Source organism: Ictidomys tridecemlineatus, chromosome 11 (assembly GCF_052094955.1).
Source record: "Ictidomys tridecemlineatus isolate mIctTri1 chromosome 11, mIctTri1.hap1, whole genome shotgun sequence".
Taxonomy (NCBI): domain Eukaryota; kingdom Metazoa; phylum Chordata; class Mammalia; order Rodentia; family Sciuridae; genus Ictidomys; species Ictidomys tridecemlineatus.
This window is the reverse complement of record NC_135487.1, coordinates 126858244-126873133: the sequence shown is the minus strand read 5'-3', so window position 1 is coordinate 126873133 and position 14890 is coordinate 126858244. Positions and strand designations below refer to the sequence as shown.

The 14890-nt window shown below is 39.8% G+C and overlaps 1 protein-coding gene across 8 annotated transcripts in view; it reads right to left on the bottom strand.

Moving 5' to 3' along the window:
• Gon4l (gon-4 like) overlaps positions 1 to 14890 on the bottom strand; it is a 76843-nt gene that overhangs the window by 59820 nt on the left and 2133 nt on the right. For 4 of the 8 annotated variants that reach the window (XM_078027419.1, XM_040287682.2, XM_013361164.4 and 1 more), the window contains exons 2-3: positions 10791 to 11321; positions 1780 to 1971 (exon numbers count right to left, since the gene is read on the bottom strand). In XM_078027419.1, the coding sequence (XP_077883545.1) occupies positions 1780 to 1971; positions 10791 to 11295 (697 nt within the window). In that variant the 5' untranslated portion in view covers positions 11296 to 11321. Of the gene's footprint in view, positions 1 to 1779; positions 1972 to 10790; positions 11322 to 11525; positions 11569 to 12810; positions 12829 to 13147; positions 13322 to 14890 lie in introns of those variants that run through there. The other 4 variants (XM_040287685.2, XM_078027418.1, XM_040287684.2 and 1 more) reach the window with 4 other exon arrangements.

The following is a 14890-nucleotide window of genomic DNA, read 5'->3' as shown; positions in this document are numbered from 1 at the left end:
TTGTCAGTCAAAAGTCAGAAGGTGGACTTGGGCGGAACTCCGGAAGCTTTCCTGGAATTCCCAATAAAATTAGAGAGCAGGAAGGGCTCACACTCCCTCTTTCCCTCTGAGAAGAACCACACTCTCCCTAGAGAGTGGCCCCCTTTTCTTTTATCATACCTTGAAATAAACTCATGTTACTGGGGGAACATGTCTAAAATCCTTCTGAATTGATCACTTCAGGATTTGAAAGAAGCCCTTCATGCTGCCTCAGTTTCCTGGAAGCCCCCAGCTCTGTAATATTTGGCTTTTCCGCCTACTCTCTGAACTCCTCTCACTTGGCAAGAGCTCTGTTTCTTCTCTTTTCACACTCACACTCCATTGCCCCTGAATTTCATTCTTCAAGTTCATGAGCCAAGAACACAGAAAGGAATCTCAGGAAGAGCCACTGCTGAACTATAACACAAGCAGGCATGGCCTGCTCTGGAGCTGGGACAGCTGTTAACACAAATGGGTCCTGCATGCCATAATCATAACAGCAAAAAACCCAGTTTCAGCACTGGGAATTAAACCCACAGACCTTTAATCACTGAGCTATGTCCCCAGCCCTTTTCCCTTTATATTTTGAGAAAGGTCTCGCTAAAGTTGCTGAGGCTCTGGCAAAGTTGCTAAGGCTGGCCTTCAACTTGGGATCCTCCTGCCTCAGTCTCCCAAATTCCTAGGATCAGAGGTAGACACAACTCTGCCCAGCTGTCATTAGCTATTTTGTATCAAACCTGTAAGAGTATACAGATTAATACAAGTCCTCAGACCACACTTTTGAGTTGCACTGCTTTACGATTTCCACCAAAATGCACAATCCAAATAAAAGTAAAACAAAAACGCAAGATACAATTTAAATGAATTACAAAGAAAGTTTATAATAGAATTTAAAATAATAATAAAATTCGGGCTGGGGATGTGGCTCAAGCGGTAGCGCGCTCGCCTGGCATGCGTGCGGCCCAGGTTCGATCCTCAGCACCACATACCAACAAAGATGTTGTGTCCGCCGAGAACTAGAAAATAAATATTAAAAATTCTCTCTCTCTCTCTCCTCTTTCACTCTCTCTTTAAAAAAAAAAAAAAGTGAGCAGGTTCACACACACACAAAAAAAATCCTGGTAGCATATTCACAGCAACACCTTTGAGCGCATCATACAACCAGAAACTATCAAAATGCTCATCAAGAGTTGGATGGATAAAGAAAACAAAGAATATTCAAACAACAGAACATTAAATGACAATGAAAATAAACAATATAAAACAGCATTCTGCACCAATGTTGAGTGGAAAAAAGGCAATCAAATCCTATTCGGTACATGCTTATAATCCCAGTGGCTCAGGAAGCTGAGGCAGGCAGATTGAGAGTTCAAACCAGCCTCAGCAACGGGGAGGCACTAAGCAACTCAATGAGACCCTGTGTCTAAATAAAATACAAAATAGGGCTGGGGATGTGGCTCAGTGGTTGAATGCCCCTGAGTTCAATCCCCAGTCCCCCGAGACAAAAAAAAAAAAAGAAAAGAAAAAAGAGGCAATCACAAAAAGCATGTACATGTGATTCTATTCATACAAAAGAAAACAGATGAACCAATATATGCTACTGGAAGTCAGGACAGTAGTTATCCATTAGGTGGGGGTGAAACTGAAAGAGAATAAAATGGACTTCTGAACTCAAGAAAGAAACTCAGGATATCTTAGAATATGTGCAGTTTTCTACATATTATACTTCAATAGTTTGTTGAAAAGAAAAAGAAAGCCTACCCATTGGGATAAAGAGTCCACCATCCTCTATCTCTTCCTCAGCTTGGTAAGCCAGAATCCTGAGTGACTTTTCTTGAGAAGAGGCACAAACATCTGGCTGGGATGGTTTCCTAGGCTGGACTCCTGGTTTTGCAGATTGGCTGCCTGAGGGCGGTAAAGGAATCTCCCCTCCAGAATGCATCTGAGGTTTCCCTAGAAGAATCACAAACATTGCTCCATACTTTGCCCATTCTCAATCATACTCTGTTGTAAAAAATCAGCATCTTGTTATAGTCTTTTCTGTTAAACAACTTCATGAATGAAGTTTACTATACATACAAGTATTCCCCCTCTCTGAGAGGCAAGAACCTAAGAAAAACACTGAAATCGAGGTTCAGACACAAATGACCCATCTGTAATACCAGGGAGTTGAACTAGATAATTGCAAAGATCCTTCCAGTTCTAAGATGCTTTGAGCTTTATAATATTTCCTATAGAAAAATCAGATTCAAGTCTGCATGCTGGCACATGCCTGTAATCCCAACAGCTTGGGAAGTTGAGGCAGGGGGATTTTGAGTTCAAAGCCAGCCTGAGCAACTTAACAAGGCCCTAAGCAACTTAGCAAGAATCTGTTTCTAAATAAAAATATAAAAAGGAGCTAGGTGTAGTGGCACACACCTGGAATCATAGCAGCTCAAGTCCAAAGCCAGCCTCAGCAACTTAGCAAGGCCCTAAGCAAATAAATGAGACCCTGTCTCTAAATTAACTACAAAAAGGTCTGGGTATGAGGCTCAGTAGTTAAGCACCCCTGGGTTCAATCCCAAGTACCAAAAATAAAAGAAGAAAAGAAAAATCAGATTCTTATTTGGGAAAGGGGTTCTGATAACAAAGGAAATTTTTTATAGATAACCCTTAACACTACTGATTTAGTCAGCTTTTTCATCACTATGACCAAAAGTTCTGACAAAAACAACATAAAGGGCTGGCTGGGTACAGTGGTGCATACCTGTAATCCCAGCAGCTCAGGAGGCTGAGGCAGGAGGATTGAAAGTTCAAAGCCAGCCTCAGCAAAAGTAGGGCACTAAGCAACTCAGTGAGATCCTGTCTCTCAATAAAGTACAAAAATAGGGCTGGGGATGTGGCTCAGTGGTGGAGTGCCCCAGTACCAAAAAAAAAAAAAAAAACAACATACAGAAGTTTATTTGGGGTTTATGGTTTTAGAGATCTCAATCTACAGAAGGCCAACTCCATAGCTCTGTGCCCAAGGTGAGGCAGAACATCATGGCAAACAGGTATGTCAGAGGAAAGCCCCCCAGAACATGGCAACAAGGAGAGGGAGGGGGGGAGAGAGGGAGAGAGATATCTCTGCTCACCAGTAACAAAAATAGGAAACTCAAAGGCAAGCCCCCAGTAACATGCCTCCTCCAGCTTACCTGCCTACCGTTACTGCAGTTAATTCAAATCAGTGGATCACTGACTAGGTTATGACTTTCACAACTTAATCATTTTACCTCTGAATGTTCTTGCATTGTCTTACAAATGAGCTTTTGGGGGACACTAACTATCCAAATCAAACAACCAAATTTATCAACTATAAATGATATACATATAAAATGTCTTGACTATTAACCAATGTTACAGAACATTATAAATATCACCATAAATTACATAGTTCTACAGTTCATTAGACAACTTTCTCACCTTAACTCTTCTTGGGGATGGAAGGGAGGCACGGGTAGCTTTAAAAAGGGAAAGAAACCTTCATGCAATATAGAAAGCGAATCAAGAGCCAGGCATGGTGGCGCATATCTATAATCCCAGCAGCTCAGGAGGGTGAGGCAGGAGGATTACAAGTTCAAAGTCAACCTCAGCACTCAGCAACTTTGCAAAGCCCTAAGCAATTCCATGAGATATTGCCTCTAAATAAAATATTTTAAAAAGAGCTGGGGATGTGGCTCAGTGCTTAAATGTGCCTGGGTTCAATCCCCAGTACCAAAAAAAAAAAAGCAAGAATCAGTCCTGAATTTGTGTACCAAAAAAAAAAAAGCAAGAATCAGTCCTGAATTCTATCAATGTCACTATGTCATTTTTTAAACTTCTGGAGCCCATAATTACTTCACAGGATCAAAAGGCTAAGAAATTCCTTTTTTTTTTTTTTTGTAGTTGTAGATGGACAGAATGCCTTTATTTACTTGTTTGTTTTTATGTGGTACTAAAGATCAAACCCAGTGCCTCACAAATGCTAGGCAAGTGCTCTGTCACTGAGGTACAGCCCCAGCCCCAGCCCCCAAGGCTTTCACTTTAACAAGGATTGTACATCAATCCATAAAAAGTTCTTCTCAGCCAAACTGGGAATCTCAATCCATATCATGGCATAGCTTAATCAATAATCTTTAATAATTTTTAGAATGAATGATGTCTACATTTTAAAAACTAAACTGAGGCAAACAATTTTTTAAATAAACATACCAAAAACTTCAAATTATGCAAGCATTACCCTTCAAAATAGAGAACTTTAAGCACTGGTATAGCATGCAGGAGACCTGAGTTCAATCCCTAGCACTATTGAAAAAAAAAAGAAAAAAAAAAAACAGAAGTTTACTTTGGTACACAGAACTTCTTCCACTCCCACATCCCAGTGGCTTGGGAGGCTGAGACAGGAGCATCATAAGTTCAAAGTCAGCCTCAGCAACAGCAAGGTGCTAAGCAATTCAGTGAGACCTTGTTTCTAAATAAAATAAAAAATAGGCTGGAGATGTCATTTAGTGGTTGAATGCCCCTGAGTTAAATCACTGATTAAGGAAAAAAAAAAAAAGTTGTTTTTTCAGGTATGTTGTCCCACTGACAAAAAGCTAATAACAACATATTTGTTTTTTTGTTTGTTTGTTTTAATTTTTTAATTTTTTTTTTTTTTTTTTTTTAGTTTTCGGCGGACACAACATCTTTGTTTGTATGCGGTGCTGAGGATTGAACCTGGGCCGCATGCATGCCAGGCGAGCGCACTACCACTTGAGCCACATCCCCAGCCCAATAACAACATATTTGGACTACTCTAAACAGTCCCTAAAAACATTTTGTCAGCTGCACCACAAGATCATTTTTCATGTATCTATATTAGTATTCCTTTTCTCTGCAACCTCTTTCCCTTAGACTCCATCACATTGGTTTTCGATTTAATTCATTTGCTTAAAAACTCTAACATCCCCACCCTTTCTTGACTTTTTAAATGTTAGGTACTTAAAGATTTCAGAAAGAGAAGCCAAGTAGTATGAGAGAGACAGAAGAAAAAATAATAAACAGAGCATTGATAAATTGTTTAATAATAGCCTGATAATTGTAAATTGATAACACAAAAATCATTAGCTGAGAACTGTACAAATCAAGGTGAAATCTGACTATACTAATCACTTCTAAGAGGTAAAGAAAAAAAAGGGATAAGTAGAAAATAGAGTACAGGGCTGAGGTTATGGCTCAGTGGTAGGGTATTTGCCTAGTACATGTAAGGCACTGGGTTCCATCCTCAGCACCACATAAAAGTTATTGTGTCCATCTACAACTAAAAACAAATTTTAAAAAAAGCAGGTGTTAATTCACAATAAGGGAAGACTAGGGAAGAATAGAGGTACTTTGGATTAGACAGAAGGAAGTAAAGGGAAGTAAGGAGGTAAGAGAGTAGGAAGGTAGTAGAATGAATCAGACATTATTACCTTTTGTGCACAGATGATTATACAACCAATGTAACACCACACCATGTACAACAAGAAGAATAAGAAGTTATGGGCTGGGGTTGTGGCTCAGTGGTAGAGCGCTCACCTAGCATGTGCGAAGCACTGAGCTCAATCCTCAGCACCACATAAAAATAAATAAATAAAATAAAGAATAAAGGTATCGTGTCCAACTAAAAAAAAAAAAAAAAAAAAAATTTTAAAGAATGAGAAGTTATACTCTATGTATGATGTGTCAAAATGAATTCTACTGTCATATATAACTAATTAGAACAAATTAAAATGAAATGAAAGAAAATAGAGTAGGGATTAGAAATAGAGCTTAGTGGTGAGCACTTACTTAGCATAAGCAAAGCCTGGATTCAATTTCCAGTACCACAAGGAGAAAAAGGAAAGAAAAACAAAAAGAAAAAAAAAAAAAAGGAAGAAAAAAAAGGAAGGAATAAATTAAGTGTACATAAATAAATTTAAAAAGAACAAGTAAGGCTGGGGGTGCAGTCAGTAGTAGAGCACATGCTTACCATGTGCAAGGCCATGGGTTCAATCCCCAGCATTAAAAAAATTAAAAACAAAAATACATAAGGGAATAAGTAAAATTCTATTATAATAAGCCCATTAAAGAGAAAGGTTTAAGGGGGTGGGGGTGGGAGGATTAAATGAACTCTAGATAGGGCAAAGGGGAAAAGGGGAGGGAGAGGTAGGGGAGAAGCATAGGGGAAGTAAAGATGGTGGAATGCAATGGTCATCATTATCCTCAGTACATATATGAAGACATGAAGGATGTGACTCTACTTTGTGTACAATCAGAGATATCAAAAACTGTGCTCTATATGTATAATATGAATTGTAACGCATTCTGCATCATATATAACAAATTAAAATTTTTTTTTTAAAGAGAGAGTGAGAGAGAGAGGGAGACAGAGAGAGAGAGAGAGAATTTTTTTTTTAATATTTATTTATTTTTTCTTAGTTCTCAGCGGACACAACATCTTCATTTGTATGTGGTGCTGAGGATCGAACCCGGGCCGCACGCATGCCAGGCAAGTGCGCTACCGCTTGAGCCACATCCCCAGCCCCCAAATTAAAATTTTTTTAAAAAAAGAGAGAAAGAAAAAGGTTTAAGTCTGAAGCTGGAGGATCCCATTCAATACCAACCTGGGCAACTTAGCAAAACTCAAAATAAAAAACAAAAAAGGGGAAGTAGCTCAGCAGTAGAGTGTCCCTGAGTTCAATCCCCAGCATCATGAAAAAAATAAAGAGAGAGAGAGAGATTTAGGGGCTGGGAATGTAGCCCAATGATACAGTACCTGCCCAGCATGTGTAAGGACCTGAGTTCAACCATTAGTGCCACAAAAAAATTTTTTTAAACAATAACAAGATTTAGTCAGCTATGGAGATTCAATGCCTATAGTACCAGCTAACTGTGGAAGCTGAAGCAGGGGGACCACTTGAGCCTAGGAAATCAAGGCCAGCCAAGGCAACATTTTCCTGTCTTAAAAAAAAAAAAAAAAAAGGTGTGTGGGGGGGTGGTTTTCACCACTCATACCTGCAGTCTAGAAACTTGCTTTAACTATGTGCAACTTGTAACAAAATGACAATACTTCAAAATCGTGCAGATGTCTTTTCTACATTTTGTTCACTTTTTCTACAATAAATATGATGAGCTGCTTTCATATCAGAAAACTAAAATGTTACTTGGAAGAAAGCAAACCAAGCCCATCTATAATTACAGACATTCAAGAGGCTAAAACAGAGGGATAGCAAATTCAAGGCCAACCTCAGCAACTTAGCAAGAACCTGGCTCAAAATAAAAAACAATAATAAAAATAAAAAAGGGCTAGGAGTATAACTTAGTGGTAGAGTGCCCCTGGGTTCAATCACCTGTATCATCAAAAACAAAAAAGAAAAACAAATATAAGAATATGCACTAACACTTCAGTAGAAATGTAAGATTATGGGTGATACTTTTTTTCAAAATTTTCAATACTTCCAAAATGCAACATGTATATATTTTTTTCTTTTCTTTTTTCTTTTTAGTTTTTTTAATTTGGGGGGTGGGTGTTCTCACTATGTTGCCTAGGCTGGCCCTGGATCAATTTGGTTACCCAACTTAATGAAGTAGAGCAATATTTCAGATAATCCTAAACAAATTTTTTTTTAATTTATCTACATTTGGATATCTATAAAATAACCTTTTTTTTTTTAAAGAGAGAGAGATTTTTAATATTTATTTTTCAGTTTTCGGTGGACACAACATCTTTTTCTATTTGTATGTGGTGCTGAGGATCTAACCCAGCGCCCTAAGCATGCCAGGCAAGCGCATTACCACTTGAGCCACATCCCCAGCCCTAAAATAACCATTTAAAAAAAAAATCTCTAGCTGGGCATAGTTTTGTTTTGTTTTTGTTTTTATATATTTTTTTTAGTTTTTGGTGGACACAACATCTTTATTTTTTTATGTGGTGCTGAGGATCGAAACCAGTACTCTGCACATGCCAGGCGAACGCCCTGCTGCTTGAGCCACATCCCCAGCCCTGGGCATAGTTTTACATACCTGTAACCCCAGCAGCTTAGGAGGCTGGGAGGAGATTGAAAGTTCAAAGCCATCCTCAGCAACTTAGCGAGGCCCTAAGCAATTTAGCAAGATCTGTCTCAAAAAAATAAATAAAAAGGGCTGGGGATGTGGCTCAGTGATTAAATGCCTGGGTACCAAACTTTGAATCCCTAGTTATTTATCAATTCCTTCTCTAGCATTTTAATCTTATATTATCCTCTAGCTCCTCCTGTCTTCAAGTGACCTACCTTGAAGAAAATTCAATAATATTCCTGCTTCCTCTAGCAAATTCCCATTCTCCTATTGCAAAAAGTATCATTAGTGCTTTCTTCCCTACCTCTTTAACCCCAATATGACATTCTCTTTCCAAAAAACTCTTCTGTATCTATTTTTGAAGGTCCTTATCTCTCTTTTGCTACTTATTTATTTTTGCAACACTGGGGATCAAACCCAGGGCCTTACTCTAGGCAGGTATTCTACCCCTGAGTGCACTCCCAATTCCTACCACTAAATTTTAAACTTTCCTCCAGCCTTTGACATTGTTGTTTTTTTTTTCCCCTCCCCTCTCTTTCTTGCTAAGTTGCTGAGGGTGAGCCAGGCACAGTGGCACACATGAGCAATGAGCAACTCGGGAAGTTAGACAGGAGGATTGCAAATTCGGTTACAAGTTCAAAGCCCACCTCAGCAATTTAGTGAGACCATGTCACAAGGTAAAAAATTTAAAGACCTAGGGGATGGAGCTTAGTGGTCCATGCCCCTGGGTTAAAGCCCCAGTACAAAAAAAAAAAAAAAAAAGCCAGGTAGCATATGCCTGTAATACCAGGCTGAAACAGGATGACAACAAGTTCAAAGGCAGCTCAGCAACTTAGCAAGGCCCTAAACAACTTAGTGAGATTCTGTTTCAAACCAAGATTTAAAAAGAGCTAGGGATGTAGCTCAGTGGGAAAGTGTCCCTAGGTTAAATCCCAGTATGGGGGGGTGGGGAATTTGAATTGCTCAGGGTAACCTTGCATTTGCCATCCTCCTGCCTCAGTCTTCTAAACAGCTGTGATTACAGATGTGCCGCCACTGCTCCCAGTCCTCCTAGAATTTTTACTGTAACTTCTCCTCAAACCAAGGTAGTGTTCAATCTGCTGCTCCTCTCCTTCCAAATGAAATATAGTGCTCCAGAATCAATATGCCAATACAAATTACTCTGAATGTGGTTATAACAATAGAGCCACTTCAATTCCCAGTATCAAAACTGGGGGGGGCGGAGGGACACAGCCTTGACAAGGGCTGATTCTATAGGAAGGTACTTTTCCCAAAGATCTTCCATCTTTGACAATGTGCTTCAGATAATTCATCTACTTGATCAATTTTCAAACACAGTAGAGTCAGAAACACAAAATTTTGCTGTACAAACACAGTATCAGTACTAACACAGTATGTTTACTATGAAAAAAGTCACCAGAAGGACAAAATAAGACCAAGGGGGCCGACTTAAAATGCAATAAAAAAGAACACAGCATAAGGGGCTGAGAAGTATAGCTCAAATGGGAGAGTGCTTGCCTCCCATGTACAAGGCCCTGGTTCAATCCCCAGCACCACAAAAAAAAAAAAAAAAAAAAAAAAATCAGCATAGGGGCTGGGGTTGTGGCTCAGTGGTAGAGCGCTTGCCTAGAACATGTGAGGCCCTGGGTTCGATCCTCAGCACCACACAAAAATAAATAAAATAAAGGTATTAAAAAAAAAGCATAAAACATATTGAAAATAAATAATTAAAAGAGTTGATTTCTTTTCTAAAGCATACATGTGTTCTGCTTATCCATTAAACAGTTATTTCCTACTTTCTAGAAAAGTTCAAACACCTTAGTACAAAAAACAACACCTTTGACAACCTAAGCACAATCTACCACTCTGAAGACAGCTCCTACCACTTTTTCCAAGCAACTATGTTCCCATCCTCTTCTACCTTTGCACGAACTATTCTTGGCCTGGGTGCCCCTGTCACCATTCTGTCAAATGCAGCTCAGCCTTCAAGACCTAAGAGTTTCTTGTCTCCACTGAGTTTCTCCCAACATCTCTAACAGTAGTCTCTCTTTTAAGTCCCTTACACTGTTGCCTTTTTCCCACAAATCTCACTTTGTGGACATCCATCTAATCACAAGACTATTATTCACAGTTTGCCTCTACAGACATGCAGAATAAAGCATGAGAGAAAGTAAAGAGATAAGGACACAGATCAAAAGAATAAAAAGGGAAAAGGAAGTCTCTATTCATATAGATCACTGCTGACAATAAGCTCCATGGCTCCCATTCCATAGCAAATTAGTAAGCCCTTTCAGAAACAGTGTCTGTAAAGGCACTACAGAGAAAGCAATGACAGAGTAATACAGAGGCTGAGTAATCCTTATCCAAAATGCATGAATTCAGAAGCTTTTTGGATTTTTTTTATTTTGGAGGATCTCAGAATATAATGCACATAATGTGTTATCTATCTTGATGACAGGATCCAATCTAAACAAAAAATTCATTCAGTTTTCATATGCACCTTTTTAGTATAGCCTGAAGGTAATTTTATACAATATTTCTAGTGCACCTGCATTTTAACCACAATGCCTCACATGAGGTTAGCTTAGAATTTTCCACTTGTTAGCATCATGCCAGCACTCCAAAAGTTTCAAATTTCAGAACATTTCCAATTTTCGGATTGGGGATACTCAACCTATATTAACAAGGAAAATATAACCTAGAGACCTTACACATCTTACCTTCTTCTTCCTTGACTTCTTCACTAGGCTGTCCTGTAAAAGGCTCCTTTATGATAGAATGATCACTTCTGTCTTCTTGGGTAACTGACCCAGGCCTGAGGACAGTTTTTTTCCCTCTCTTTGAGGCACTGGCCTGGAGTTTTCCTTTACCAATGGATATATTAAGGGGATGGGAAGACACCAAGGAAGGTAGGGTGATTTCCTGAGAGATAGCCACATCAACAGCTTCCAAAATTGGCAAATTTGTGTCCTGGATGAGTGTCCTAGAACTTAAAGATGAATCCTCCACACCAAGCTGATTTCCTGCATCCTGCAAAGATTGAACTTCGAGGCCAACTGCTCTGCCATGATTTGGACCCCAGGATATTGACACAGACCCCAAGTCTTTAGTCTGGTTAGATTCTGGTTTAACAGCTGACTCTACATCTAAGTTGTCTTCCTCTGGGTTGCCCTTATGCTGTGGAGATTCTGTTGCTGTAGTTCTTCTCTTCTTACACGGCATCATTTTAAAAGTCCCACTTTTATTCCATCCTAAAAGGATAAAAAAGTTCTTATCAACTTCATATTAATTAATGATAATAACATTTTATCAATTATCTTTTCATTTTATTCACATCCAATCACAATTACAATTCTTTACACAAAATGCACAGTATTCCATTAGGTAGAAGAAGAGAAACAATGATTAGAGTGCCTGAGTTCAAATTCCAACTTTACAACTGATTAGTATGTTACCTTGGCCAAATGATTAAAACTCTGTAAACTTCTTTTTTCTCAACTGTTAAAAAAAAAAAAAAGTTCAAAAAATTATTCTCACCTGAATTGTTACAAATATTAAATGGTAGCATAATATTTTTTTAAAAAAATTAAATGGTGGTGATTAATACATGTGTTATTATTGTTACTATCATCAAGAAGGTAGAACAGTATGATGCTGAAAGCAAATATATACTCTAACTGGATTTGTTTCTCAAGTTAATTTCACTCCAGCTTTGTAATCTTGCATCAATAAATTAACCTAAAGTTTAGTCTCTCCAGCTATTAAAAAAAATAAAAAGTGCACCCACATCATTAGCTGTTAAGAAAGATTAATAAATGTTTGCTTCTTATGTATTCATAAACAAGTATATCCTTAACAGAAACAATCCAAAAGCAAAAGCAAAGTGTGCTTAGTTATATTAACACAAAATTTCTGTTGGAACAAGGAAGAGATTTCTACTGTTCTCTCCATTGTTACTCTGGACTCTTGGCTTCAATTCTAGTTATCATATTGTAAGGACAATAACTAGCCTAAATGCAGCACACCTTCCTTTATATCCTTAGAGCATCTATTTGCAAACTGCTTTTATAGTATTTACTACCTTTGTAATTATATCTTTACTTTTCTGTCTTCTTCCTCCAAAACTATGAGCTTCTTGAGAAAAATGACTCCTTCACCTAGCATCCCTAGTATCCAGTAGTATTTGGATATTGGAAATACTCAATATATGGTTTCCTGAGTAAGTGAATGAATGAAAGAGGGCTTGAACGACTGCGCAGCACTTGGATTAAGCATTATGTGAAAACTAACAGCATTGTTCAATCCAGGAATACTTTACTCTCATAAGTAGGCCCAAGACAGAATAAGCTGCCTTGAGTTAACAGAGGGTTCTCCATCAATGACAATATTCAACCCAAGTCTGAATGCCCACCTAATAGGGAAAGCCTGGAAGCCTGGACTACCTCTGAGAGTTTGACCTGTAAGATTAGTATTAAACCTCCCTAATTCCGTTTCTTTAGAACATCGGTGGAAAGGCCCAAATCAGCCAATGTTCTTATCTTGACAAACTTCAATAATGGGAAGATGTCTGGTCCCTGTGAGGGAGGGTGGTGAGGAAGTAAGGAGTGGCGTGGGAGTAACCTACACGACTCCTTCATTTACAGATGAGTTACTGAGGGCCAGAAGAGAAAGGGAAGAAATTAGAAAAAGCAAACGCTGCTACTATTCAGTCAGGAGCGTGCAGGGGTCGGCTCCAAGCACCTCACACACTGCAGTAGCTCAAGAGTCCACTCCCTCGGGAGCCTGAGTCCGACCGCAGGATGAATGAATGCCAGTCCAGAGGCAGCCGAGGCGCGGCCTCCTCCAGGGAAAGCTTTTCAAAAAGAGGTCCAAAATGCGCTATTCGCCTCGGCGCCAAGCGCTGGCCAAGTCCACAATACCAACCAGACAACGTCTTGCCCCTAACTCCCGTCCCGCACTCGGCGCCCACCTACCCACCCGACGCCCCTCATTCTGGACACCCTATTCACAGGCGCCAAGGACCCCACCTGCCTCTTCCCGCCCCACCGCGCACTACCCAGTACCCTGACAAACCGACCTAATCCCGCGGAAACTCAGCTCCTGCACCAGCGGAAGTCAGGCAACGGCAGCGACTGACGTGCGCGCCCCCGAGTCGCGGTGGGCGGCGACTAAGAAAGTCAAGGAGCATGCGCAACATGCTAGGCGCCATCCTCTTCAGGGTCGAATGAAGCCAGCGCTAGTACGTCGGTTACTGGCAAAAAAAATTAAAGGCATGACTTCGCTTTTTCTATCGATGAAACTATCTTGCTCAAAACTGGGGATTGAGATTCAAAACATCCCTACATCCCTACGAAACTTCCGGGACATAGGAAGAAACCAAGACCTAAAATTTCAGAAAGAGGGATCTAGATTATTAGTTCCTGCCGGCGCCGCGCCAGTCTGTAATCCCAGCGACTGGTGAAGCAGGAGAATCGCGAGTTCAAAGCCAGCCTCTGCAAAAGCGAGGCTCTAAGCAACTCAGTAAAATAAATAAAATATAAAATAGGGCTGAGGGTGGTAAAGAGCCCCTTGGATACAATTCCTGGGGGGAAGGGGGTCCAGATTCCTAAATAAAACTAAGGCCAATTGGGGCGCAATAACACACACCTCAACACAGGGAGGTTGAGGCAGGAGGGTCGCAAGTTCGAAGCCAGCATGGCAATTTGGCGAGACCCTGTATCAAAATAAGAAATAAAAAGGCTGGGAATGTAGCTCAGTGGTAGAGCGTCCCTGGATTCCATCCCCAGTAAGCGGTGGGGGGGCTGGGACCAGCAGGACAAAACAAACAAATGTCGATTTGGATTCAAATTACAGCAAATTATTTAGATCTATATAATACTCTTCATTTTTAAAATGCTTTCATTTACATCATCTTAGATAGTTTGGTCTTCAGAATAAACTGTGAGCCAACGGACATTATTAAATTTTCCAGTTTGCAAAGGACAAAGTTCTGGCTTAGCTGAATAGGTGATTTTGCCTAGGTACACCCTAGGAAAATCAAGAGCAATCAGGCATCAGGCATCCTAAGTTTATCTCCTAATGCGTGACTCATGAAGGAAAGTTTCCGGGGGCATAGTCAATATTCAATAATTCGATACATGTATTTTGAATGAATGAATGACATCAAGGACCAGGGTCTTTGTGTGTGTGTGTGTGTGTGTGTGTGTGTGTGTGTGAGAACTGGGGTTTGAACCCCAGAGGCGCTTTACTATTGAGCTATATCCATATCCCTACCCCTTTTGGGTTCGGTGAATTCCTTGGGGGCCTCACTTAATTGCAGAGGCTGGCTTTGAACTTGCAATTCTCATGCTTCAGCCTCCACACTCCTGGTTCTTTCCACTTTTCTGGAAGGACAGAATGTCCAAACTAGGAAAATGTGACAGGCTTAGTGGCACACTCCTGTAATTCCAGCAGGTCGGGAAGCTGAGGCAGGAGAATTAGAAGCTCAAATCAAGCCTCAGCAATTTAGGAGACCCTGTTTCAAAATAAAAAGGGATGGGTATGTAGCTTAGTGGTTAAGTACCATTAGGTTCAATCCCCGGTATACCCCTTCCCTCTCAAAAAAAAGTATTTTGCTCCCTCATTTTACAGATGAGCAAAATAAAGGGTGAAATTAATGTAATCATGGCTATAATCGCCAGTAGTTTGACGAGAATCACATTGTCTCATAAATTAGCAAGGAAGTGTCCAAAAGTCTAGAAGTTTCACTTGGGTCCTCCTTTTTTTTTTTTTTTTTTTTTTTTTTTTTTTTCAAGTGAGGGGAAGACAAGAGGTCTGAGAA